The following is a 27810-nucleotide window of genomic DNA, read 5'->3' as shown; positions in this document are numbered from 1 at the left end:
CTTGTGTTCTTTTTAGAATATATTAGTATCTTGGACCCTCACCAATCTGGCTTCCGAAGAGCAAGGTCTACAACCGATAATCTTGTTCTCCTTGAGTCATATATACGTGATGCATTTGTACACAGCCAATACTGTCTGTCTGTATTCTTTGATCTTGAGAAGGCATATGATACTGTCTGGCGATACGGTATTCTGCAGGACCTGGCGTCCTATGAAATTGGTGGCAATATGCTGAAGATCTTGCAGAATTACCTATCTGAAAGGAAGTTCCAAGTAAGAATTGGCAGTGTACTTTTGCGCACTTTTGTTCAAGAAAACGGCGTACCACAGGGAGGAGTGCTAAGTTGCACACTTTTCCTAATTAAAATGAACTCGCTCTGCTCTGCTATACCATCCATGGTGTCTTATCCTGTCTATGTGGACGACATCCAAGTCAGTTTTAAATCTTGCAATCTGTCCATATGTGAATGCCAAATACAGTTAAGTATTAATCGGCTCGCGAAATGGGCAGACAAAAACGGGTTTAGATTCAGTGCAGAGAAGACTACCTGTGTGCTGTTTTCCAGACGACGAGGGACGAGATTACGATGAATAGGAGAAGCCTGGTAATTAGAAAAGAACAGCAATTTCTGGGCGTAATCTTCGATAGTAAACTAACCTTCATGCAGCTTATAACACAGTTGAAGCTGAAATGTCTTAAAACCATGAACCTTTTAAAGATTTTATCTCACCAGTCGTGGGGAACAGATAGGTATTGTCTCCTATCTCTTTTTAAAAGCCTTGTGTTGTCACAAATACACTATGGATGTATTGTTTACCAGTCAGCTGCAAAGACAACACTTAAGCTACTCGATCCTGTCTATCACTTACCTAGGTATCTACCTAGCACTTGGTGCCTTTCATACAAGCCCTGTCCAAAGTCTATATGCAGAATCGGGTCAGTGGCCGCTCGATTATCAGCGTACATATCTGGGAGTCACCTACACAATAAGAACCTTGTCGCTAAAACAACATCCATGCAAAGCACTCATAAGTGATCAGTCCACAGATCAGTTGTATTCAAACAGGCCTTCACACGCTCCGCCGTTCCCTTTAGCAGTAAAATCTGTTGCGGAAAAACTTGTAGTTTTCACAGATCTGCAGGAAAGCGACTACGCTGAACCCATCCCACCTTGGGAGCAATCTACAGTTACCTGTGACTTGTCCTTTACAGAACTTAACAAAAAGAGTTGTTCAAGTGCCCTCATCCAGTAACATTTCTTGGCCCTTGAAGACAAGTATAGATTGATGCCATTTTTCATTGATGCTTCGAAGTCTGCAACTTCGGTATCATGTGCAGCCCATGGCCCTAACTTCTCCAACTCTAAAACCTTGCATAACCATAGCAGCATTTTTACAGCCTGAGCGTACAGTATTCTGATCACTGTTGAGTACATAGTACAGCACAAGATACAAAAGTCCATAATATACACAGATTCCTTAAGAGTTGTCATAGCCCTGTCCTGTGGCAAAGCAAGCCGAAATCCTGTAATCAACCAGCTCCTTAAACACATTCACTCCGCGTATAAACAAAACCTTGCTCTTGTTGTATGCCGGGTGACAGGCCACTCTGGGATAGCAGGCAGTGAAATGGCGGACAAAAATGCTGGACAAGCAGCTCATCGGGATACAATTGATGTAGCTGGGTACCTGGTGTAGATATGAAACCTGCAGTACGAAAGGCGCTCATAAATCATTGGCAAACTAAGTGGTACAAGGAAGTTGAAAATAAGCTGCACCTGCTTAAACCGCAGTTAACCAAATCTTTTCCACTAAAGCTTGATAGACACATTGAAGTCACCCTGGCACGACTCAGAATAGGACACACTTATGGCACACACAAATACCTCTTGACAGCAACTGACCCACCGGCGTGCGCACGCTGCGGTGAGAACCTAACCGTCCTACATGTCCTCATTCAATGTCCTGAACTTCACCGAGACCGATTGGCTCATTTTAGGGAACTCTACTCACGCCATATACCCCCCCATCCCTTGATGTTCTTATCAGAGGACGCACTTTTTAACTTTAAAAGAGTGCTTAATTATCTTGCACAAGTTAACTTTCTCGACATCATCTCATACCATCCTAACCTTCAGATAGTGCCAACAGGTGAGACACAATCTGATGCATAAAAGTATGTCTGAGCTCTTGAACTTCTTGCATAAGCAAGAATTGTACAGCAAGGGACTCGGACAATTAGAATAATGTAATATGTGTGCCTGTAGTAAATGCATTAAAGGCCTTATATTTATCTTAGTAATTATTTTAGAATTCATCAATTAGTATTTAAAGCTATATCTTACGTGTAGGCCACTATACAGCCTTTATTTTAAGTCATAGTCCTAAACTCACAATTTTACTAAACCATAACTCATGTCCTGGCGCTCTTTGGCCTTAGATACCCTTGCGCCAATAAACATCAATCGTCAATCAAGAAAGGAGTGGAGCTAGGCAGGTCATGTAATGCATAGGTTAGGTAACCGGTGGACCATTAGGGATGCAGAATGGGTGCCAAGAGAAGGGACGTGCAGTTGAGGATGGCAGAAGACTAAGTGGGGTGATGAAATTAAGAAATTCGCAGGTGCTAGCTGGAATCGGTTGATGCAGGACAGGGGTAATTGGAGATCGCAGGGAGAGGCCATTGTCCTGCAGTGGGCATAAAACAGGCTGGTGATGATGTCATGGCAATGTTTGTTAGAAGTGACAGAATAATACTGGCATGACTGCTTTTAATTTATCTTTGTGAGCCTGTCAATAGCCTTCTACAAATGCAAAACAGGTTGAACATGGGATACAAAAAATTCACAGATAAAGCTCTAACAATCACTGGTTTTGTTGCCTGTTCACTGCTTGTACACCAGGAATGTACGAAAAACAATGCATACGACACCATATGCACCCGGAAAGAGGGAGGCTGCCCCCCCCCCCCTTTCCCACCTGGAATTTCGGATATTTTTTTATGCACTACCAAAAAGCTACACAGCTTGATTAGTGCACTCAGGTCCCGCATATCCATATGAAATGCCCTTCAGGATTGTGAGACAACTTTGCATGTTACACACTGACTAATCTTGCCAGTCAGGTCACGGCAGTGAAAGAAATGCTGCCTGTGCTGGCTATTAAAGGTAGCGAACAATTCCCAGAAAAGTTTCATGATTTCTTTTTTGGAACTCCGAGATTCATGCAGTCTTATCGTGAGAACTGCTTTCACATGAAGTGCTGGCTACATTTAGAAAAAAGTCTTGACCACTACACTTAGTAGGGAGTGCAACACCCTCTCATCTCCACATATCCTTGTAGACCCTCGTTGCCGAAATGTCGGCCACCCCACCCTGCAAATCTCCAACCCAAACCTATAAAGCTGCCCCTCAAAAAGCTTGTACTGCATTGAAAGTCAGAGGCCAGCAGTATCCACATTATGTGAGCCATTTCAAGGGGATAAAGATATCGCCACGTAGTTATCTTGGTACCAGGTAAATGAAACCGAAAACAAGTTTGGTGCATGGTTACCTATCTAAATAGGATAGGTAATTAAATGCACCTCTTTATTACTGTAAGAGTTTAATAGGTAAGTAACATTGTATGCCTTGGTTCGTTTTCTGTGTATGAGAATGAGAGTCAAGTGCTTCAGACGAATGTAAACAATGTAAACACCCAGAAAGCTGCACTGTCATCAACACGGCTGCAGTGCCGTGTTGATGGCCAGCAGATCGGGACGAACTGGTCGGTTCAGCGACGGGACACCTCACGTGGGGAGAGGATGATCTACCAGGTCATCATGTCAACACCACACATTGAAGACCGTGATGAAGTTCCGTGAAGTCAAACGTCAACCGTGCCATACTTCACACTTTGAAGTTCGTGACAAAGTTCTGCTACTAAACATTTTCTTGATTCAGAGAACCCCATTTGTGCACCATTTAGATACAGATGCGAGCTGTCACAAGCTCGATCCATCAATTTCGTACATGTGGCCGGTCTGCACATTTCTGTTATGTACAGCCACATAGCTTTTTGGCCGGTCACACATAGTAGAAACGTAACACGCATTTCTTGAAAAGTGGGCTCCTGCACGTGTGCGCGTCTCTGCGTGTTTTTAATTCAGTGTTCATAATGGCACGGCTGTCAACGGAGTTGAAAACAATCAGGACAGCGGATGAGAGAGTGACAAGAGGCAAGCATCGGTGTGTGTGCAGTTGCTTGACAGTGCAGGTGCAGGAGCGAGATGGAGTGAGATGTATAAAGTTGTGAGCGTGTATTTTAATCTGTGAATAAGTTTTCTTTGTGCATATAGCCCTTTTGAGTTTTCAAAGTGAGCATTTAATTGTCCTTCTAATCAATATGTGTATATTTTCCAACACTATCAACCACGAGGAACTCCCTAGCCAGCTTTGCCTTACGCAGTTCCAAATGATAGACATCCGACGCTTCTTCAAGCGTCAGCTGTTGTCTGACGGAGTATTATTCAGCTGCCAGGCCGAATTTTCTAGTGCGAAATGTGACGTCACAGCCTTTAACCAGAGTGATGGAACCGTTGATTAGTGGACAGTACTCAGGTTTTAGACTCCACGAAAGGGACTCCATCAACAGTGAGCACCCGTGACATAGTAAGCCATGAGAATTCCCTTTCTCCTTGCTTGCGATTAAATTGTGGTGACAATAACAAGAAAGCAACTAACTTGTCTCAAGAATATGACTTGGGAGAGTTTATTGGCAAAGCTAAACATATGGGCATCCTGGACTGTTTGAAGTTGTGCCTTCTTACAAACCCGTGGTCACCAAACGCTACATGCGACTTTAAACGATGTAACACCTGACAAGAGGACTTTTCGCTACCAATGGCTGGTAGATTATGTCCCTTGGCTTGCGTACTCAGCTACAGTGAGAAGTGCCTTTGTCATTTCTGCGTCATTTTTTTCTCCAAATGTTCAGTGGGATCTTCAAGGTAGTTTTATCGTGCACACTTTCAGTAACCAGAAAAAAAATGCATGAGGCGTGCAGGGATCCCGTAATGTCCCAATGGCACCAGGAGGCAATGGTGGCTTCACAGAAGTTTATAGATGTGATGACTGGTGAGCAGCTACCCGTTGTACAGCAGTTGAACAGAGCACTGCACAAACAAGCATAAAGGAGCCGCAAGAAACTGTTTCCGATAGTTTGCATCATTATTATTTGTACAATGCATGACTCACCAATTCTCAGGAAACAGTGTTATGATGGAGTCTTCAATGATCTCCTTGTCTTTCGGGTAGAAGATGGAGATACTCGACTTCAGGAACACTTCACTTATTCTGCTGGCAATGCTAAGTACACTTCTGTCCAAGTCCAGAACGAGATCATCAGTCTGTGGCGACATTCTGAGAGAGCAAATAGTGACCGAAGTTAACACAGTGTTTGCTTTTACGGCGAAGCTGTTTACCTGATAGACCTGTATGAATGAGTTGTATGCATGGTCTCATAGGGGTGGTATCGGGGCTGGCTAACGTCCGTAAAGTGAACAAATACGCCAATGAACGATAGTATGGCGTAAAAAAAAAGGACACGTGATTTCACTGCATGCCGCACCTGCGCAGTGGAGGAGTGCACCCATGCTGGTCGCCGTTGCTGCCGGCTGCGTCTACTGTTGTTTGCCCTCAATACACTGGCATGGCAGTTGTGGCAGGAAAACACGAAGGCATGTGCTGCGGTGTATAAGAACCGGATTGTGCATTGTAGAGATAGACCATTGCAACAGTTGCAAGTCCAACAAAAATTGAAAAAGTGGGATGAACATGCATTGTGCACACGGCCAAAGAACAAGCCGAGTATGAGGAGAAGCGAGAGTTGCCGCCTCCTTCGAGTTTCACCAAGGTGAATTCCAAATTCAAGAGAATGTTTCTGGACCCGGAGTTTGGTCATAGTTTCTCGGTCTGTGATTGACAGCTTCGCTGGCTAATCCGCCACCATATGAATGGTTCGGCCCAAATTTTTTTTCTGTCCTTGGGACGAAGCTGCAGATTATCTATAGGCATTCACTTCATTGACAAGGCAGGAACCAATGTCTGCGTTTGAGAGCAGTTTATGGGATTTGTGGAGCTGGAGCAACTGAACTGTGCTTGCGTTGCTGCTACGATCTTAAACTTTTTATTGTATGATGGGCTGATTCTTTTGAACCTCATTGGACAGGGGTAAGATGGTTGCTCTACAATGGCTGGAAAAAAAGCTGGAATGAGCAGAATAATACAGAAAACTTCCGAAGGCTTTATTCTTCCACTGCACAAGTTGCAAACTGAATCTCTTGATCAACAATTTGAATGAGGTCTCTGAAATTCTTAACACAATACTCTGAAATTCTTAACACAATAGGGATCATCAAACAAACGATAAACTTCTTCCGTGAGAGCATGTGCCGAAGAAAATTGGTGCCCAACATTCCCATGTTATGTGAAACAAGATGGTCTGCAAAATAGAAGTCTATCAGGATCTTCTCCCAGCATTACGTGGTCATAGTAAAAGCACTCAAAGAGCTCGCATCAATGGAATCAACCTCAAATGCTACAACTAGGCAACGAACTTGCATCCTCTACTGTGCAACAACAAGCTCATCTCTCATCGTCTGCATGCACATTGTAGTGAAATACAGCTTATGGCTGGAACCAGTTATGAACATTCTGTAAAGTGTATCCATGGACTACCATTTTGTACACGACCACATCTCTGAGTTACAGAATATTTTTTGTGGCCACCAGACTAACGCTGAAGAGCAGTTTTCTGACATCATGAATACAGTAAGTGAGGCAGCCAATAGCTTAAACGTGTAGACATCTGTACCAAAACAAGTCTCTTGTCAGGCCCACCTAGACAACTACAGGATTCAATCGCTGGAGCAGTACTACCATATGCCAATATATGTGCCCTACTTCGACTCTCTCATTGCTTATTAGCTCGCCGCTTTTCTGAAAGCAACGTGAAGAGCTCTGAACTTCTCCAGCTGCATCCAGCAAACATAAAATATTTGAATCATGTTGAGTTTGCTGTCTTTGCTGAAGAACTTCAAAGCTTTTACTGCATGGAAAACTTCAAGGAAGAGAGCATCTCTGGATATGAGATGTGATGCAACAAAACTGGGGTCTCCTCAGAAACAACAAACTCTGAACTTCTGCTTCAGGCGAAGACATTCTTCCCCAATGTCGCAAAAGTCATTGAGGTAGCTCTGGCCTTGCCACTTACCACCTATGTTGTCGAACGCTCCTTCAGTACAATTAGGAGAGTGAAAACCTGGTTAGGCTCAACAATGACAAATGACAGGCTGGACAGCCCTTGTGTGATGAGTGTGCACCAAGAGTGTGTAATGAAACAAGAATGACTTCATCACCCATGTCATCACGCAATTTGCCTAGAAAACCAGAGGTGTCTGCAGCTGCTATTCAAGGAAGACTGACTGACTGCAGTTACATATTAGTGAACATATTGTGCTGTGTGCTGGGGATCAGTTTGCATGGTTGAGAACTCGCACACAGTGAGACAGATCACCCTTTTCAAAAAGTGATAGTAACTTCTTGCATTTTGCTTCTAAGTTTTATTCTTTGTTCATTAATAAAATCCAGTGTATCTTCCCCAAGCCCTGCACTAAATTGCTGTTTCTAACTTCTGTTTTATGTGTGTAGTTTAGACAGCCCACAAATAGTGCCTCTTTGGTGCTAACCTACCATTCCTTCCCCCCCCCCTCGTCATCGCGACCAAGGGATGCCCCCCCCCCCCTCCCCTGGAAAAAGTTCTGCGGATACCTTTGTATGACAGCCATAAACGTGAAAAGTTTACACGGCACGTTATGCCTACTTCAACCACCTTTTGGGTCACATTGCCTCCGTGATGCTGTACTGTTTGAACTTGGTGATAATGCCAGTGTCTTAGTTGCTTTGACTTTCTAGTTGTCTGCACTGCATACCTTTAAGTAAAGAGGCATACTCAGATATCTCCTGTGCACTTCTCCATTTTACCTCTTCAAGCAGCACTGAGTTGCAAAGGGTCGAGTTTTACGAAAAAATGAGTTCTGTTTGTAAAAAGGCTTTGCTAGTCGATCTTTAAACCTTCCACTGGAAGTGTTCTGACAGGGAAAGGACAACAGAAGGGAACTTGGTTTGAACAAGTTTATACAATTAAGCTCCTGAAGCAGGCAAAGTTGGCAACAAAGTTGCTGAAAAGTCAGTGGTCCAAAAACAATCTGTTGCTTGTTAGTCTTTGGTGTTCCAAGTTTGCTACTGCTCGTGGGCTGTGTCTAAATATAAATTATTGTTAATAAAGTGTTCATAGCACCCCGTAAAAGATGTGTGCTTGAGGCAAACTTAATAAAAAGTGCATGCTATGGAGAAACTGAGTTTCTGAGTTATAGTGGAACTGACTCATAATGCAAAAATATGGAAATTTTGAAATTTAGCCACCATGTTGTTGCAAAACACAAAGATTACTTTTTATAATTCTTACTTCAGAAATGTGCAATCTCAAACTGAAGTTCGTTGGCATTGATCTTTAGCCTTTTTGCTTGCGTAGCATCTATATAAGGGAGGAAAAGTGAACTCATGCGTGAAGTGAAAAGGAAACCAATGTAGTGCTGTTGGAGCATGTAGCTTTTATGTGGGAACATTTTTGTTACTCATATGATAACCGGAGTTTGTCTACCTGACAACCTGGCATAACATAATTTGAATAAAACTGCAGACGTCACTTAAGGGTACTGCCTCTGAAGAACAACTTAGTCGTAAAGTCTTTATCAAGCATTTTATAGGAGGCACAAACTTTAAAAGTGGCTGGCTGAGTGCTTTGTTTTGATGTGCATGATGGAGTTCATGTAACTGTAGATATGCTAGCTCTCCCAACTAAATGTGGCCAACAATTAAAATAATTATGCAGGGTTTAGTGTGAATGGCAATCAAAGTTCATTGACGGCCATTGTTCAAGCTATTCATGAATATGTTTTCCATTTTGCAAAAATAATGTATCTAATTGATAAGCAGTCAATGCAAACTTTTTCAAATACATGTTTCGCTTATTGCTCTGGGAACGGGTAGCTAGGCTATTTCACTGGCATAGCAGCAGATTTCGGCACGCAGCTTTGGTCCTTATTAAACACAAATTCTTGGCTTTCAGTGTGCACAAAATGCACAGTGTACTAGAAAATGCAGTTTATGTTTGCTGAAGTGTAGATTCATTGAAGCTTTTTTTTTTTATTTAACTGACTTTCTTCTTTTTTCTTTCTTTAGTATGGACCTACAAAACATAGATTGGGTTAACCTTTTCGTGGCCCAATGTTTTGTGCTTAGGGGGAGGAACTTTTATTCGTAATTGCTCCAGAAGCTACGGAACGATTGGGATGGATGCCTTTCTGTGGCTCAGAAAGGTGGGGGGGAGGGAAACGCCTGTTATTAATTTTTTGTCATACTCTCGAAGTAAGGTCTGCACCAATTGGCACAGGCACAGCCCAGGCAAATGTACTGCGTCTCCTTGTCTGCTGCCTTCATGCTGCAGTGCTGGCATAAATTCATGACAAAACACTAAGATCTAATTAGGAACAAATGACAATTTGTTGTCGCTAAGAAAATTGTTTCAAAGCTTCTACTCACTTTCTGGAGCTGCAATTCACGCAACATAATCAACCAGACAGCATTACTGAGATTGGCCGGAGGCACGAGAAAGGATGTTGATTCATTTTTGCGGCAACATAAGGCACTGCTAAATTTAAAAGAAAACTTTTTTTTTTAAGTTTCTATGAGATGGTGACACATACCTGTGGTGGAAATAATGCTTCCAACGTCCTTGTTAGACATATATAGCTGTTGAGAAGTGAAAGGGTTAAATGCCTAGATCAGTCATTTCTCTACATCCTCCACAACTTTTGCATTGATGCCTTATCATTTAGGTGAGGTAATTAAAAGTTAGCCAATTAATCTTGAGTAAGTAATTCTTTTTGCAAAATAAAGAAAAATACTCATGACAAGCATGAACAATTTTTATCAACATACAGTTATCACAGTTTTGCATGGAATTTTTTATTTTTAACTCTTGATGACATTTAGTTTCCAATTGCTATATGGCGCACCCAGGTCACGGTCTGCATTCCGCTCTCTCCTGTGCTTTATGGACAGTGTCCATCTATGTTTATTTTCTACTTTAGAAAGGTGTAATTTAAAATATTTGCCCAGTGTAAATGGTTAAGGCTTACTTCATTTGTACCTTCAAGACCCGGAGGTATTATAGAGGGGAGCGGTACAATACTAATGAGAAGAGTCCTGATTATACTATGTTATACAATAAATGCAAAGATGAACAACGTCTTGTATGGAAATGATTGATCTAGGAAAGTGACTCTAGTCCTTTAAAGTCCATGGGATAAATGAGCACAGGCAAGCCTTTGTGTGGCATGTTTATTGCAACTTCATTACTGTGATCGATGAGTGAGAAATATAAGAAAGCAGGGAGTTCGTATCAAAGCAGAGCTGTGGGATATGCTAATACATTTTATGAAGCAATGTTTACAATGCTTATAGGGTGATGCAAGCAAAGCCAGTTCAAGGGCACTTATCATCGTTGTGACGCCAGCTGTGTGGTTATTGTTGTTAGTAATAAATCTGGTGTTTTTATTCTGCACAAGTTTCACTGTAGTAAGAAGTGTATAAAATAAAGTAGAGCTGACATAGAAGTTGCATTTCAAGTTCTGTTTCAGCAAGCATGTTGTAGAGTAGTGATGTGAAACGAAGAGCAGACTAGAATTTATGATAACAATCGCCTAGCATGCAGTTAGCACTGTTATTGTCATTTCATTGGCCAGACAAATTAGAAGGGCTATGAACTCTGTCTTATTTGTATTATCAGCAGGCTAACTTAGCAGAAGCTCAAGAATCTGTTGGGGCTAAACAAAGGTGCTCGAATTGTTCGGCCTATGAGATAATCATTTTGCTCAAAGTAGTCGTGAAGGGAGCCAAATGCACTTTTCTGTGATGTCACCCTTATTAACATTGACTTGAAAGTACTGAATGCTGGACAAGTTGGTATTCCATACTAATGAATAACATGATAAACAAGGGGCAAGAAAGAAACAAGACACAAGCACTCATGCTGTGTTTCCTTCTTGTCCCTTGTGTATCATGCTATTCTTGGTCAGTTAACATTGAGCTTGTCTTATTTGCATTTCAGCACACTTTTGGTGATGAATATATCATCGCACGACCATGTTATGTCACACATTATGAAATTTAAAGAAATTTAAAGATGAGCAGTCTGGCTGTGTATGGACGTTGTCTCTGAATGTTTCTGTAAAGCAGCAATACTCCTGCAGGTAATACGGCCAGGTGCAGGTCCGGTGGTGCCACCAGGCAGTGGCGTGTGTTTCCACTATAACGCCTACCTGGAGATGGCTGATGAACCATTTGATTCCACCCGACTACGGGGCCGTACCTTCCGCTGCTTGTATGTAGTCCTTGCTTACACATTGTTGATTAACCTTTGAAGAAACTAGAAAACACAACTGATAAGCTAAGTAGATTGTGACTGAAACAAATGCAAAAAAAAAAAAAAATTTACCCGCCGTGGCTGCTTAGTGGCTATGGTGTTTGGCTGCTATGCATGAGGCCGTGGGATCGAATCCTGGCCACGGTGGCTGCATTTTAAAGGGGGCGAAATGTGAAAACACCCGTGTATTTAGATTTAGGTGCACGTTAAAGAACCCCAGGTTGTCCAACTTTCCGGAGACCCCCACTGGGGCATGCCTCATAATCAAATCATGGTTTTGGCATGTAAAACCTCGGAATTGTTCAATTGATAGTATACTTCATTTTTAACCCTTTAATAGCAGCATTTATAAATACCAGAAAAAAAATTTATTTTCTTTCTAAATGTGCCAAACACATCAAGAAAAAGCATAATCAAAGAAAAGAAAAAACATTTTGTTGAAACTTTTTCAGCAATAGGGAGAATACACAAGCAGAAAACTGGAAGTGGGCTTCACCCCAAGCTACCAATGGCTTCATTTTAAATTTACACACAGTTTTCATTTGTGGCCTGTAGGTGTACATTTCATTTGCTTTACATCATGTATTTGACACCACTGCAGCTGGAGATTTTGCATCTATCTGTCTTCTCTGACTGTGTTTTCAAAAGAAAACAAGTCATGTGCCAAACTTCTTCCTCATCCAATATTCCTTCTCTAAATCAAAAAATAATACTTACTAGCTTCTCGTTCAGTGTTGCCCAAAGACACTTATCCATGAACTTTGTACTCAATACCGGAGCTCAGCAAGAAAATAATTTTTACCCTTGTCAATAAAAGTTCAACACAATGTGCCACTTATTGCAAACGCAGGGTTAGGTGTGTGGTGTTTTATGTATACCAACACTGTTCAGTCAATTCCACTTACAATGATCCCAAATATAATGAGTTATCAGTTATAATGACCACGTTACACTGCACTTCGATTTTCTGACCCTGCCTATGGTAACTGCATCTAGGTATAACGAACATCTTAAAAAGCGCTATACTGTTGCAACGAACACTTCAAACCTGGCCATGGTAAAAGGAGGGCGAATGCGAAGTTCAGAAGCATGGAAGGGCGCATGGCAGCGTGTGCCTCTCTTCAGACCAACCACGACGAAAATGCGACCAGCGAGATGAGCAAGTGTCGTACATAGATTTCAAAAACCACAATGAAAATCACTCGCTTTCAACCATGCTAGGGTAACTCTGCTTTCAAGGCATGTCTCCAGAGTGCTTTGAAGCGAGGCAGTCAGTGGCGGTGGCCTCCGACATAGCTGGCGCGCTCACCAGTGCTATTTTGAAGGCCACAACGGTGGCACTCTAATTTTTGTGCAGTTCTCCATGTGGCACTACATGGAAACGCATGCGCTATGTGTATTTGGACAATTTAGACCAACAGTTGCTCAAGGGTTGCTATCTTATCATTGCTGTCAATATTCACACGGTCCAAGTTGGCGTGAACGTGCCATGACGTGCCACTGCCATGCAAAGGGGTAAAGAATCAGCGGTTACTATGCTGTATCAAAAGCTCAGGTTTGCAGTGGTATTCTACCTTTCGAATTTCATACTTTTTCAGCTAAAGCGACATAGAAAACCTAACTTTGCGGATCTCAGCACGCATATGTCTGCACCCGTGACGGCAAGACCATTGCAAAATGCGTGCATGCCACAGTAGTTTGCGCTTCCAGCCGACAAGAACGCTTGCCCCGCTAATAGTAAAATATATCACAAACTTTCATAGAAAAAGTGGTGGTGGCTATGCTCGTAGTTCCAAAATGGCATGCGATCGGAACCGACTGAGTGTCATTTTTAGAAAGCTATGACACTGCATTTCGTTCTTTAAATGACGTTTTTAATGGAAGTTTGTTGCTAGATGCGGGAAAAAGCTGTGAACAAAAATGAAGATAATAAAATTTGATATTCTAACCAAAGTGGTTTCAAATCATAACAACCGATGCCAGCTTCGGTGTCGTTAAATTTTTGCACATTATGAAGGGCCTGTTCTCATATAATGAACTACTGGTACAGCTACTACTTTTTGTGGAATTGTAAGGCTGGTTGTAAATGAATTCGATTGTATTCACTTCCTTGTAGATTCCAGCATGCACAGTTGACAAGGGCACTAAAGGAAAAAAACACAGACACAAGGACTTACTTGCGACTAATTTTTTATCACGGACTCTACAAATAAATGAAGGAAATCATAAAAAAGAAGAGAGAGAGAGAGAACAGTGAAATGTACAGTCGCGTGCAATACAAGCTGCAACGCAATCCCCGTGTTCAAGAAGGCCCCAAGACTGCATGGCAGTGCTGACATACGAATAATTGGAGAACTAAACAACATTAAAAAAACTGGTATTTATCACACAAATTTTTCGTCTATCAGTGTCGTTGTGCTGTCTCAAGCCCTTTTGCACATGTACACCACGTTGCAGCTCATATTAAAAGCAACTGTACATGTTTTGTGTTTTTTTTTTGTACCCTTGTCAATTGTGCACGCTTAATGGGGGGAGGTGAGTCTTTGAAAAAAAGATTTTATTCTTTGAGATATGTTGCTGAAAACTATATATGTAATATTATGTGCTTATTTGGAATATGCAGTCCATTTTACAGCAAAGCTGTATATGGCTAGGTTTCCATTTTTTCTCCATGCGTAGAAGAGGTTCGCATAGACCATGAAACCGACGTGCCAGGCATCAAGCGACGCTTGTCCGTGCACTGATAACATCGGACTATAAACGCTAAAGGCACGTTTATAATCTGATGTTATGTGTGCATGTTATGTGTGCGCCTCTTTACTGTGATGTCAGCATTGCCTAGCGATGTTATCAACAGTTTCATTCTGGCCATGCTATAGGTAGGATGCGTATTGTGCGCACCGAGGATGAGCAGCATGCCCTCCAAGAGCGATGGCATGAGTAGAAGCAGGAATGGGCGCGAAGGCAGCAGGAAGCTGCTAACACTGAGCAAGTGTTGGTCGACGGGCCTGGAGAGTCACGTAGCCGCCTTCCATCTGACGAAGAACAGCAGCATGCTCATGAAGATTGCCTTCGCAAACAGAAATGGGAATGGGCACGGCAGCGGCAGAAGGAGACTAGCAATGACAAGTGGGCCGCCAATGTCAGGCATATGTGCAGTGCTCGTCGGGACCCTGAATACCGCGAGGAGGATAGGTTTGGCATTCAACGCTATACGTACACATGTCAATGTAGAAACTACACGTTATCAGTCATGTATAGACTTGACATTTGGTAAAAATCTTTCCAGCATCGTCGTTCAGCTCATGGCCGTCTGCCATAGTGACCATAAAACAATGATCACTATGGTAATAAAATAAAATAAAAGACAGTAGAATTACGAAGTCACTTGTATGTGTATTTATTCAATAAATATAGTAATCACCATATATTAAATCAAGCTTCACTGGTCATCCACCTTCACAGAGTGGAATAGCACTGAATTTTTCGTTAGTATCCTATGGTTCTAATTTTATGCAAGCTTCCTTTATCTTCCACATAGATTTGCAAAATATCTGTTGCTTAGTTTTTGCTAAATAGGGTATCAATGGCTTCTGTATGATTCAAGGAGTGTAGTAAGATCAACTTTATTGCTTTGCCTTACCTAGAACACGAGTTACGAGGTTTGAATTTGAAATTCTAAAAAATGTTTTTGGGTGACTAACTTTGAAGTCTCGCAACTCATGTTCTAGGTAAGGCGGAGCAATAAGGTTAGTCTTACTGCATTCCTTTAACCATACAGAAGACATTGGTACCGAGTTTAGCGGAATATCAGGAACTAATATTTTGCAAATCTCTGCAGAAGATAATTAAACGAAGCTTGCATAAAATTAGAACCAGAGAAGATAAACAAAAATGAACTGCATATTCCAAATAAGCACATAATATATGCACTAGTTTTCAGCAACATATCTTGAATAATTTTTTTTTTCAAGGACCCACCTCCCTCCCTTTAGTAGAACATTATATGTGTGGAATTACTTTGTCATGTTGCCAAGAATCTGGTCAGTAAAGCTGGTGCAGACTAATTGTATAAGCCACAATTCCACTGATTTCACATGAACTGCAACACGGTGAAGGTGAAAGTATGCCCATTAGTTAGCCTTAAATTGATGTTTTTCATTCCTGGAGTACTGCACACTGTAACAAAGCTGCTTAAGTGCACGGCTATTTTGCATAGTTCTAAGTATAGTTCTGCCTCTTAGCTTAGCATTAGGCTGCAGTACCATATTTCCAATCGATTACTTTGCAACACAATTTTTTATGCATCGTAATGTCTTGCTTCAGGCACTGTACAGCTACCACTTGGCACCAGATGGCATAGCGAAAGCAGGGATGTGCAAATAGTAATTTTTGCAGCCGAATCGAGTAGTGTTAGAGGCGAATTGAATCAAATGCTAAATACCTTTTGAATAGCTTTAAAATAAACAGACTTTTTTTTTATCATTAGTGTAAAATGATGTTCACATTCTATTTTCACAACTTTAACACCTTTGTCATTACATTCCATGTTACGACACGTGAAGCATACTTGGGTCTCGCTGGAGCACACATGGCTGTCAATTATGAGAATGAAGTTAAACAGGCCAGTCTAGTGGGCTAGTTAGCATCTGACTATGCAAATATAGGAGTCATCTGCAGCAATAACAACGTTAAAGAAAAAAGTAGATTATTTCTCTAGTTCGAACAGTCATAGCTGAAGGTATCACTATTAGACGAAACAATGCTACAATGACGCATATGGAGATTTATTCTGGAGAGTGCAGATGCAGCATCCATAGGTAGAACAAAACAATGCCCACTTCATGCCATCTGATTATACAAGACTCGTTATAGAATCCGCAACATCATCAAAAAATATTGGTACATGTTAGGTGCATCTTCTGCTGAATGATAGCTTGATAACGGTGATAGTCCAGTGATCAATTGTCACTGGCAAAAGAGCGAAATAATATACCCATGACAATAGTGTGTTTCTGGCCTTCCAACAGCAATGTCTCAGCATCTGTGGAGTGATTTTTGAAAAGTCGCTTGAGATTTAGAACTTGGAATTTGAAACCACAGCAAAGCATGCTGAACATGCTTTGTGGCTAGCATTTTTCCTACAGTCTGTCATCTGTTGCACTACTATAGACAAAGTCTCTGCCACAAGTGGCTATCGTTCTTTGAGGTCATCACATTTCTGTTGCCCATTCTATTCGTGTGTTCAGAACATTACTAAGGCCAATAAAGAGTCACCTGCCTGAAAGGTGTGTTTCATGGCATCTTCCTCCATCATTTAGCCTGTTGGTATACTCTGCAACTGATATCTCTGAAAGTGGTCAATTGGGAATACATCTTAAAAGTGCTTCTTGGAAACATTGGACTGTTGTTTGCAGGCTGGATGACATGATCATACCTGGGCTCTCCCTAGCAGTGGCAACCATGCGAAAGGGGGAGATTGCACGATTTCTTGTGGCACCACAGTATGCATTTGGCCGTATGGGCTGTCCACCACGCATTCCAGCCAATGCTACCATCCTATATGAAGTGGAACTGCAGTTTATAGTTAGTGCCAAGGATGAACTTGAGCTGAAGAGCTTCATGCAGGATGGAGACGAGCGACGCATGCCCTTCACTGAACTTCTCGAAGTAAGTATTTGAGTGAACAGGGCACATTTTATGTCTTCACTCTTTTGCAAAAAATATATTTCGCCTGAAATCGAAAGTTGAGCAACCTATGAAGCCAAAAAAAAAAAGAACGACAGACGGCTGAGCTAGTTGGTAAGGATTCATTATGCAAAAAAGAAGTGAGGCGTGCAGACAGGACACAAAAGTAGAGAAGTGGACAACACGAACGCCGATTATCAACTGAAGGGAGCACTGAGGCAAAGGGAGCACTCAGTACGCCCTTCAGTTGATAGTCGGCGTTCGTGTTGTCCACCTGTCTGCACGCCTCACTTCTTTTTTGCATAATGAACAAAAAAAAAGCGTGCATAAATTTTTTTTATAGCTCCAAAGCAGTTTGCGGTGCATGTTCTTGAATGGAGCTGTATGTTTGTGTTGCTTCTGGTACCTATCTCTCATACTAAGGTAAGTTAATATACTGTTTTAGAATTGTACTACCTGCTGCATCGTCACTGAATTTTAATGTGGCAGCTTTTCACCTTTGGAGCCATGAGGTTTGTGTTTGAGCTCCCACTTCGGCTGACAAAAGTGGTTTATACATGTGCAACTTTTCAGAGTCCTTGAATGATGGGCATGTGCCATGTGCTGTGTTGACGCCTTGTCAGAGCACAAGGCATAGTGTACATGTGCAAAGCAGGAACTTGCTGTCTTCAGTGATTCATGAAGAGTGCATTGATCTGAGTACAATAATGGAGCCCAAGAGGTGTTAAAAGGCAATCTACAGACAGAAATGTTTGGCAAAACTTAGGTGCTGTGTTGTGTTGGCAATGGCAGTGGATCAGTTTAGCTTCTGTTTTTCACAGTGCTGTTGTGTGTGAACTGTTACTGGCCTTTTCCAAATATCTCAGCAACACCTAGACGCTATGCCTCACAGTGCCATTTGTCCCCATTCATAGTTTACTTGTTCAAATTGTTCAGCATGGACCAGTCCAGTGCATTATTCCCAAAACCTGACCCATTTAGCTTAAGCCATCGTAACCTGGAGTGTACAATAAGCTGTGGCCCTTACTACAATCTGTATCAACAGTTGTCATTGTTTTTTAATTGCTAGCACTCCTCTACGTATCTCTTCGCTGCTTACATAATAAACGCCACTCCCAACATGGAGTAGGCCAGAGCACATCAAGAGCTCACCATGGTGTCCGCTGTTTCTCGTCTTATCTTTCATAACCCATAGCCATCCAGACATAATATGGTGTCAGAAGTAATGTAACATAGCAGCTCTTCGGTGCCTTAGTGACACGGCACCTCAGTATTAAGCATGGCACTCTGCTCATTCAGCCACCTAAGCATTTTGAGCCGGACAATCCTGCAGAAGCGTGGTAGGACTGGAAAGCATATCAGCTTCACAAAACAGCGTGCAAATACAGCGCAAAGCCAGAAGCAACAAGGCGAGCACTGCTACTTCACATATTGGTCCCAACAGCACAGAAAATCATGGAGACATTTCATTTTCCTTCCTCGGCTAAAGGTGAGCAGAGAACCGACATAGTAGCAGAAATTCTTGCACAGTTGGACGAGAGATACCGTCCGTACAAAAACTTGACGCTAGCAACAGCATCTTCAACAACATGTGTCAGAAAAAAAAAAACAGCCGATTGACAGGTCCATTTCTGAAGTTCAGCATCAAGCAGCAAGGTATGACTTTGGTGACAAGCATGATCGCCTTCTAGGTGACAGGATCATCATCAGCATTCGCGATGCAGCACTACAAGAGAGGCTGTTCCGCTAGAGAGACTTCACTCTGGAGAAAATCGTCGCTATGTTTAAAGTTGCGGAAATTTCCAAGCAGCCTGTTTTCACTAGCAACAACTGCAGGTGCACAAGAAGCGACTGTGGATGCACAAGAAGCGACTGTGGACAATTTCAACAGAAAAGGCAAGCAATTTCGACAAGCTGACGAGCAACAGCTGAGAAGACAACCAATGTTTCATGGAAGGAACATTCATCCCAAAGAAACAGTGCTTCAGCATACATGCGGCAGGTGTGGAACCATACATGAGCCCCGACTGTGTCCCATCTTCGGCTATACTTGCTATGCATGGGGGAAGTTCCGACACTATGTGGGTGGTTGCCATCAGAAGCAACAAACAATGCAGAGGAAAGTTTGGATGCTTGGTGCCGACCAAGGTGATGTCTCCAACCAGGAATTCTTCTTGGGAAGCCCCACAGTGGACATTGTAGAAAGTGCATCATCAGACTGGTTCTAAAGGGTCGAAGTGAATGGACACGATGTGAACTTAAAATTTGACACAGGGTCTGATGTGAACATTCTCCCTGAGCAGCTAGTGTTGAAATGGAAGCCTCAACCAACTGTGACAACAAAAGCTAAGGTCACAACCTACCTAGGTCAGCAACTCAACATTGAATATGAGTGTGAGCTCTCTTGCTCAATGAAAAACAAGCACAGATGTCTAAAATTCTTGCTGGTCAAAGAAAGGCTCAAGCCTAGACTTGGAGTAGCTGCATGCGCATCACTAAACTTGGTGCAGAGAGTCGGGAACATCAAAGCAGTAGAAGAGTTGTGCCCTCCAGCTTCTCAACAGCTTGAAGCCGTGCTTCGAGAATTTCCTGATCTGTTTAAAGGCATTGGCGGGCTACCAGGAGACTACAGCATAAACGTCCAGCCAGACACAAAGCCTACAGTTACTGCCCCGCGCTGTGTGCCAAGTGCACTAGAAAAGACTGTTAACAGCTGAGCTTGAATGAATGGAACAAAATGGCATATGTTGAATTCCAATGGCGGAGTCTGAGCAGCCGACGGACTCCGCGAGCGAGCACTTGACTCTGGCGCAGAGCAACGCCTCCAAATCCGCGAGTGGAACACAACCTGCGCCGCCAGAGCAAGGCGGAAGCGGAACTTCTATCACCGAGTTACCCAGGATACCTTAGGTGCTGTCATTTCCTTCCGCTGTTGTCTCCCAGCACTGCCGCACCAGTCACTTGTCTCTTCAGCGCCGTTCACCTGTTGCTTTTTCAAAAGTGCGGAATGGATATCTCGCCAAGCGTGCAGCAGCTTTTGCTTCCTCACGTGCCGTGACCGGTGGCGACTCCCAGCAGGCAAACGTGGTAAAGGAAATACGTCACGCAGAGTTCCGGTCCACTCCGCCGATTTTGGCGGAGCATCTTTTTCTGCTCCCCGGAGTGACTCCCGCTCTGAATCCACTCCGACTCTCTCATTGGAACACCTTACTCCTGCCCTAACTCTGTCATTGGAACAAACTTGCTCCGAAACAAGCAGGAAAGCTTGCTCCGACTCTGCCATTGGAATTCAACAATAGTCGAGCGTGTGATGGAACCAACAGACTGGGTGCATCCTATTGTCATTATCACCAAGAAAGATGGGAAGTGTACAAATACGTCTGTACCCAAGGAACTTAAATGCAGCAGTGAAGCGACATCACTATCACATTCCAGTTCCAGAAGGTGACTAAGTGTGTGCGCAGTGTTCCCGTTTGTATGCTGAAAGCACTTTTTGGCAGCTAGCACTTGACAAAAACAGCCCGTATTAATGCACAGTTGCCACACTTTGGAGACACTAGAGGTTCCTCCGGGTACCATTTGGCGTCAGTACAGCCCCTGAACCTTTACAGCAAGCAGGTGACAATATCTTTGAATGTCAAGGCCTTGTAACGCCATACTTTGATGATATTTTGGTTGCATCAAGAACACTTTATGAAAATGTAGCTCACTTGCATAAACTAAGCATGGCACGAGCTAACAACCTCAAACTGAACTATGACAAACTCGAACTGGTTTGCCATCAGTCGCCTACCTAGGACATCAGTTCACACAGCAGGGCATCACCCCTGATTCCAGCGACGTCAAGGCCGTCAATGCTATACTAGCACCAACTAGCAAAGCTGAGTGTCCTTGCTTTCTTGGAATGGCAACATGCCTCATGAAGTTCGTCCAGAATGTCTCAAAGGCCGTCAATGCTATACCAGCACCAACTAGCAAAGCTGAGTGTCTTTGCTTTCTGGGAATGGCAACATGCCTCATGAAGTTCGTCCAGAATTTTTGAACTAAGACAGCCCCTTCGAGAACAGTCTGATGTTGCATGGCACTGGACTCCTAAGATGTCAGATGGATTCAACGAGATCAAGAGGAAGCTGACAACAGCACCAGTGTTGCACTACTTCGGCCCTGTGTAGTCTATTGCCATATTCACAGATGCAAGTGCCTACGGAATTGACAGCGTCCTCCTTCAGGATGGACACCCAGTAGCCTATGCATCTGCAGCACTCGTGCCAGCACAGCAGCACTGTGTGCAAATTGCAAGCTGACAACAGCACCAGTGTTGCACTACTTCGGCCCTGTGTAGTCTATTGCCATATCCACAGATGCAAGTGCCTATGGAATTGACAGCGTCCTCCTTCAGGATGGACACCCAGTAGCCTATGCATCTGCAGCACTCATGCCAGCACAGCAGCGCTGTGTGCAAATTGAGAAGGAACTGTTAGCTGCAGTGCTAGCCCGCGAACAGTTTCACTATTATATCCGGGGTTGCAGCATTGTGGTTGAGACTGATCACAAACCTCTCATTGGTCTTCAGTGTAAGGACTTCCACTGTATCTCCTAGGCTACAATGCCTACTTAGACTCTAGCACTACACTGTGAAGTTGGTGTGCCAATGTGGTAAACACCTGACAGTTGCAGACATGCTGTCTCGAGCGCCTGATCTAGCAGAGACCATTAAGACTTCGGACCAAGAGTATCAGGTTCTAGCCTATAGATTGGTGCAAGTTTCAACTCCAAAGCCATCTGAGATAAGACACTGCACAGCCACTGATAGTGCACTCCAATGTGTAGCCTCGTACATCCAGAAAGGCTGGCCTGACAAGATCTCAAAAGTTCCCGCAACAGTGAAGCCCTACTATTTAATCAAAAGCGAACTGTACACAACTGATGGCTTTCTCTGTTATGGTGAACGGCTTGTTGTGCCACAGGCATGCCTAAAGGATGTACTCCCAACTTCTACATGACCGATCAAGGCATAGTCTCATGTAAGAATACCGCTCGCCAGAGTGTCTACTGGCCCAGAATAAGCCAGGACATTGAGCAGGTGATATCTAACTGCGAGGTCTGCCAATACCATCAGCGAGCTAACCAGCGAGAACCACTCCTTGACAGAGAACTACTGACATGTCAGTGGGAGAAAATGGCAGTGGACCTTTTCCACCACAATGGTGCTACTTATTTGCTTTTAGTCGACTACTATTCTAAGTTTGTGGAGGTCAAAAAGATGTCAACAACTTTAGCCTCATCTGTCGTAGTGCTCAAGAATATGTATGCACGCTTCGACATACCTCCAGAAGTCATGAGTGATCAAGGCCCTCCATTCGATTCCACTAGGTTCATAAACTTCAACAAGCAATGAGACATTGTCTACAAACCCACATCACCTATTTTCCCTTGTAAAATGGGCAGTCAAAAGCACTGTCCAAAGGCAAGGAACTCTTAGTGGTGCTGATGAACCATAAAGCAAATCCAGTGAATGGCCTCCTGACCCCAACAGAGATGCTTATGGGAAGAAGGATAAGAATGTTTATTCCAGCCCATCCCAGTAATTTGTTACCGCACTACCCGCATAAGGTGCTCCAGAGAAAGCTTCAAACAAGGCAGCAGGCACAGCACAAGCACGCTGACCAGTATGCTTGAAATTTGCCTCTGTTAGACAAGAACCTGCCGGTGTGGTTTTCGCATGGAAAGAAATGGGAGAAAGCAGTCGGAACGCAGGTAGGCCCAGAGCCACGGAAGCATACTGTTAGAGCAGCCAGTGGTCAAGCGTACATGTGCAACCGACCACCTATGAGTGCAACGCTACTTGGATCCCCAGGCAACACCTGAAGACTACTATTCTGTTGAGTCAACAAAAGAATATGAGCCACGCCATTCCTCACACCCAAGAGCTCTGCCTAACTGTACCTCATACCCGAGAACTGTGCAATCGCAAGAACTCCCAAAGAAGACATGCTTGAAAAGGCCAGTCAGAATTCCTTCTAGGTTCCTCGTGTAGTAATCTGATTTTATTATTATTTTTTTTTGCCAGTAGTATGGCGGCGTGTTATGTAATTGCTAACGCTCCCGAGGTATCTGTTCGCTGCTTACACAATGAACAGCACTCCTAACATGGAGTAGACCAGAGCATGTCAACCTCTCACCATGGCGTCCGATGTCTCTCGTCTCATCTTTCATAATCCATAGCCATCCAGATATAACTGTCATGTCTGAGATTCTACTGTACTACCTTTCTTAGAAGTTTGTGTGCATGTAGTGTGCATTCATTGCCTAGCATCAGCTAATCAGAATATTTTTGCAATATTTGTTCATGTTATTTTTATGGGGTTATTGGGCATTCATACCACACTCTTAAACAAATGTACACCCTTTGGGGTGTATACTTACCACACAACAATAATTGTCATCTGTCTTGCTTGTGTTTCCTTTCTTGAAAACGCTGCGCTCGCTACATTCCTGTCGAGAATGCTCTGTCATGCTGATAACGCACATGCCATTTGTGACTTGGAAGTACTGGGCTCGCAGCATTCAAGAAAGGAAATGCAGACAAAACAGATGACGTTTATTGTTGTGCGGCAAGATAGTACCCAAAGGGTGTAATTTTTCTTAAGAGTGTACCTGAGCGTGCTTAGAGAAGTGCAACCAAAACGTTAGGTTGGAAAGGCTGCACCTCTGAAGCATGCTGTGTCAGTCCACATTTCCCGTGCCATTGCTTCAGAGGGAAAAGAGTTCCAGAAAAATCTTCAGAGCAGATTTGCACTCTTGTTTATTGAATAGAGATCCTCGAAGCTTTCAGTTGAGTTCCCTTAATTTACACGTGTTAATTTGCATACCTATGTTTAAAAAGTCATAAAAGCATAGTTATAACAGGCTTGCATAGTTTCAACTTGAAAAACTATATAACTGGAACCAGTGAGTGTATTGTAGACAGGACACATTGAAGTATACATTCGTGCATGTTGCTGCAGTGGCATAGGCAGAGTTATGGGCCTAACCCTTCCCCTCAAAATTCTCAGGTTAATGTGTGTAAATATAAGGATGTAGTTATAGCATTAAATGACAACCCACTTGGAGCTATGCAATTTTTTTAAAAAAGGTGTGAAATTGGTTTTTAGTTTATTTTTTAATGGTTGTTTCATTTTTAGTGTATTACTCTCTTTTCCTCTTGTTTCAGAGGTGTATTGCCAAAAGGCGAATTGGCAACACCTTCTTTGAGCAGAGTGAACATCACCACGCAATCAGGAGCTACATGTCTGCTATAAGAGCCTTGGAAGATGCACGGACAAGCAATGAGGCAGAAGACAACGAACGTTCTGAAGTGCTGCTTATGCTTTACAACAATGTCTCGCTGTGTTTCATCAAGACAGGCAAAGCAGAGGCAGCTATTACATATGGGAAGCGAGCACTGCTGAGCCATCCTGACGATGCTCGTGCTCTCTACCGAGTTGGTGTAGGGCTCAAGATGACTGGTGAATTTGATAGTGCTGCTAAATACCTGCGGAAGGCTCTCCAAAAGCAACCAAACTCAACACATGTTGCACAACAGCTGCGCGACATAGACTGTTTGAAAAGGCAGCTCTTCACTAAAGAGAGTGACATGTGCAGGTAACTCACCACCATTTTTCCAAGCAGTGGCAGCTAAATCCAGTGTCTTTTTGCAAACCATTGAAGCAGGCATATATAGCCCCTTCAAGTGCTGTGTGCACAATCATGCATGCCAAGCTACACTTCATTTCACAAGTCGTTTATAGCACTGTCGGAAGCTGCAGGACTCCTCCCTCGAGGTGTTTTCATCCGCACCACATCGTCTGCTCAGTGGCTGTTGAATTAGCTGTACATGATGTGCATGCGCAAAGGCCCTAATATGTCACGTATGGCTGTATGATGTACCAAGCAAAAACAAGTCTCCAATCTCGCCCCGTTAACCAAACAGCTACTCCTGGAACTATATTCCACTGCGCAAGGATATTGCCTGTGTATGCCTCATACCTGCAGCAGTGCTGCAAACGACTTGCGAGGAGTATTGTGCATCAAAAGCAAAAATAGTGATGTAAATGTCTCGCATACCACTTGAGACACTTCTGATTTGACTTGTACTGTAAGTTTGTAAATCTGTGAAGTGTTTTAGTGAGACAAGTTGGAAAGCTAATGGCTGAGTGTTTTACTCTTGGTTTCAGTATGTTATCACATAGTGGATTCACTTCTTTCGTTGTTTTTCACAATGTTTTACCTCAGCCATATCTTTCAAGTGGCTAGACAGGTGCTTTCGACGCCTGGTGGAGAAGAAATGCCTAGTTGATGTTTTCTTATCTGACATTCCTGTCGAGTTCTTGCCTGGAGTCCACATTCTGTTAACTTGACTAAACTCGCTGAAGAATCAAAAATTCTTAGTTCGTTCTGTAGCTTTATGTTTTTCAAAATTCGGAAGATGTAGAAAAATGTGGTGAATCTAAACTTTTGATGAACAAAATTAATTAATGCCTGAAGGTGATATTGTGACGTTCAGCAGTATTGTTGGTATGGGGAAACCATGAGCTGTGGTTTAACTCTTTTGTTACCGTTCCTATATAGAAATTGATAAAATTGTTCCAACTAACCTCCAGTGCTCCTAGCACTTCTGGAATAGAATTACGCCAAATTTGCGCTTTGGTCGACTCTGCAACATAATTTTTCAATGACAGAAGCAGTGAAGACACGGAAGCTTCTCTTGGGTTGTCAATTTTCCAATCCCACGTATAGACTGTTCTAAAAATGTATCAAACAATGGTAGATGCTCATGAGTGCATGTAATTTTGATAATTGTGTTTGATTAATATCAAGTGCAACTTCCACTATGGGTTGCTTTTATCCATCAGTGCTTCAACAGTGTATCTACAAATTATTACAAGCAATCATTCCTGTCATGGGAGGTTTTCATTTTCGCCCTCGATTTCAGACCAACCTTCTACTGCAGCTTGATTAGCTGTCTAATCTCTTACATTTTGACCATCCCTGGTCCATTGGTCCATTTTGACCATTGGTAGACGCCCAGGGCGTCTACCAACCGGGGAAAACTGGGAATTCTCGGGGATTTTTAAGTCTGGAGATACTCAGGGAAAAAAACTTGGGAAAGCTGCGCTTCTATCAGGGAAAATGAGCTGTAATTTTGTTGAAAGGGAACAAAAGTCGCAGTAGAGAGGAATCGTAACGAATCCTCTTTGACGCCGTGTCGTCCACTGGAGGAGATGCCAGTGTACCGTCAACAACAGACTTTCCGGACGCCTGAAAATTCGGGCGGTTGTGCGGCGCCACCTCGTCCCCCGTAGAGTCAATGTATAAGAACGTCTGAAATTTCGGGCGCGAGAACCTTTCGCCATCCGAGTTTTCGGACTTTTTGCCGTGACCGCCGGTCCGAAAGAGCAATAATCAGTCACCACCATCGCTTCCAATTTGATTACCTTACCGCTTCGAACTGGCGTTCTCGCACGCAGATCTGCTGGCAGCCGTAGCCACCACGGCGGCAACGCTAGGCCTAGCTGCTTCGACGTTCGCTATTAAACTTTTTGCCGTTCTGTGCCGTTTTTTTTTTTAATTGAAAGAATTCGCCGCTGTCAGCAACGGCACTCACTCCGCCTTTATGGTCCTCGCGATTTGTTTCGAAGCCCGGAAAGCACGGCGCGTTGCGTAATGCCGGTTTCCGAAAGTCAGCTTCGCCTCAGTACAGCAATGCTGCGTGGTGAACCATACGCGAAAATATTGCGGTGAAGCATAACAAGCGTGGTAAGGGGACAATTGTCATGGGACACACTATGTATTCCTTAATTGTACACGCGTGCACCCGCCATCTCCTGTCACAGTACGAGCACCGATATGCCTAATTGGTGTAGTGGCAGGCCTCCCGAGGTTTTTCGGATGTGCCTGCGGCGATTTGAGCCCTTAAGGCACATTCACACCGAAAGCGGAGTGTCTAAGCGGACAAGCGGATTTTCAAAGCGGCGAGGCAGCGAGCGCCCGCGCCTGTTCAGACCAGCCGCGTTGTCTGGCAGTCCGCGCCGCCGGGAAGGCGGGGCATCTCGCAATATCTTTAGCAATTTCAGGGACGTGCCGCCATCTCGCGGCACTTTGGGTTTGTACGCGCACTTTCGATATTTTTTTTTTTCGTCGTTGGTTGGCGCGCTCCCGTCCGCTATCTACTTCTGCAAAATGATGAGCTCAGATGAAGAAGACGAGATCGTTGGCATTTTACTTGCCACTTGTGTAGTCGCTTTTCAAGATATGTTACAGCGCAACTCAAGACAAGAACAAAAGAAGGCATAAAGCGACGACACGGCGCCGTGTCGTCGTTTTATACCTTCTTTTGTCCTTATCTTGTGTTGCGCTATAACAAACCTTACTATAAATCCCAACCAACTGGCCCAACTTGCCGTTTTGACACTTTTCAAGAACAAAAGCGAAAAGCCCAGAGAAAGGCATTCGTTTACATTCGTTCACCAGCGCTTCCTCAGTGTCGGGTTCCGATTGGCTGCGGCCAAAGGGCCAACTTGTCCGCGCGGAAAAAATCGGTCCAAGCGCAATCCG

The 27810-nt window shown here is 43.4% G+C and overlaps 1 protein-coding gene across 1 annotated transcript in view; it reads left to right on the top strand.

The window, feature by feature from the left end:
- The window catches only part of LOC135910629 (inactive peptidyl-prolyl cis-trans isomerase FKBP6-like), a 64274-nt gene that overhangs the window by 29683 nt on the left and 6781 nt on the right, over window positions 1-27810 (top strand). The window contains exons 4-6 of the mRNA XM_065442643.2: window positions 11354-11484; window positions 16944-17196; window positions 24428-24858. Coding sequence (XP_065298715.1) covers window positions 11354-11484; window positions 16944-17196; window positions 24428-24858 — 815 coding nt within the window. The remainder of the gene's footprint in view (window positions 1-11353; window positions 11485-16943; window positions 17197-24427; window positions 24859-27810) is intronic.

Source organism: Dermacentor albipictus, chromosome 1 (assembly GCF_038994185.2).
Source record: "Dermacentor albipictus isolate Rhodes 1998 colony chromosome 1, USDA_Dalb.pri_finalv2, whole genome shotgun sequence".
In the NCBI taxonomy this organism is placed as follows: domain Eukaryota; kingdom Metazoa; phylum Arthropoda; class Arachnida; order Ixodida; family Ixodidae; genus Dermacentor; species Dermacentor albipictus.
This window is presented reverse-complemented; position numbering and strand designations above follow the sequence as displayed.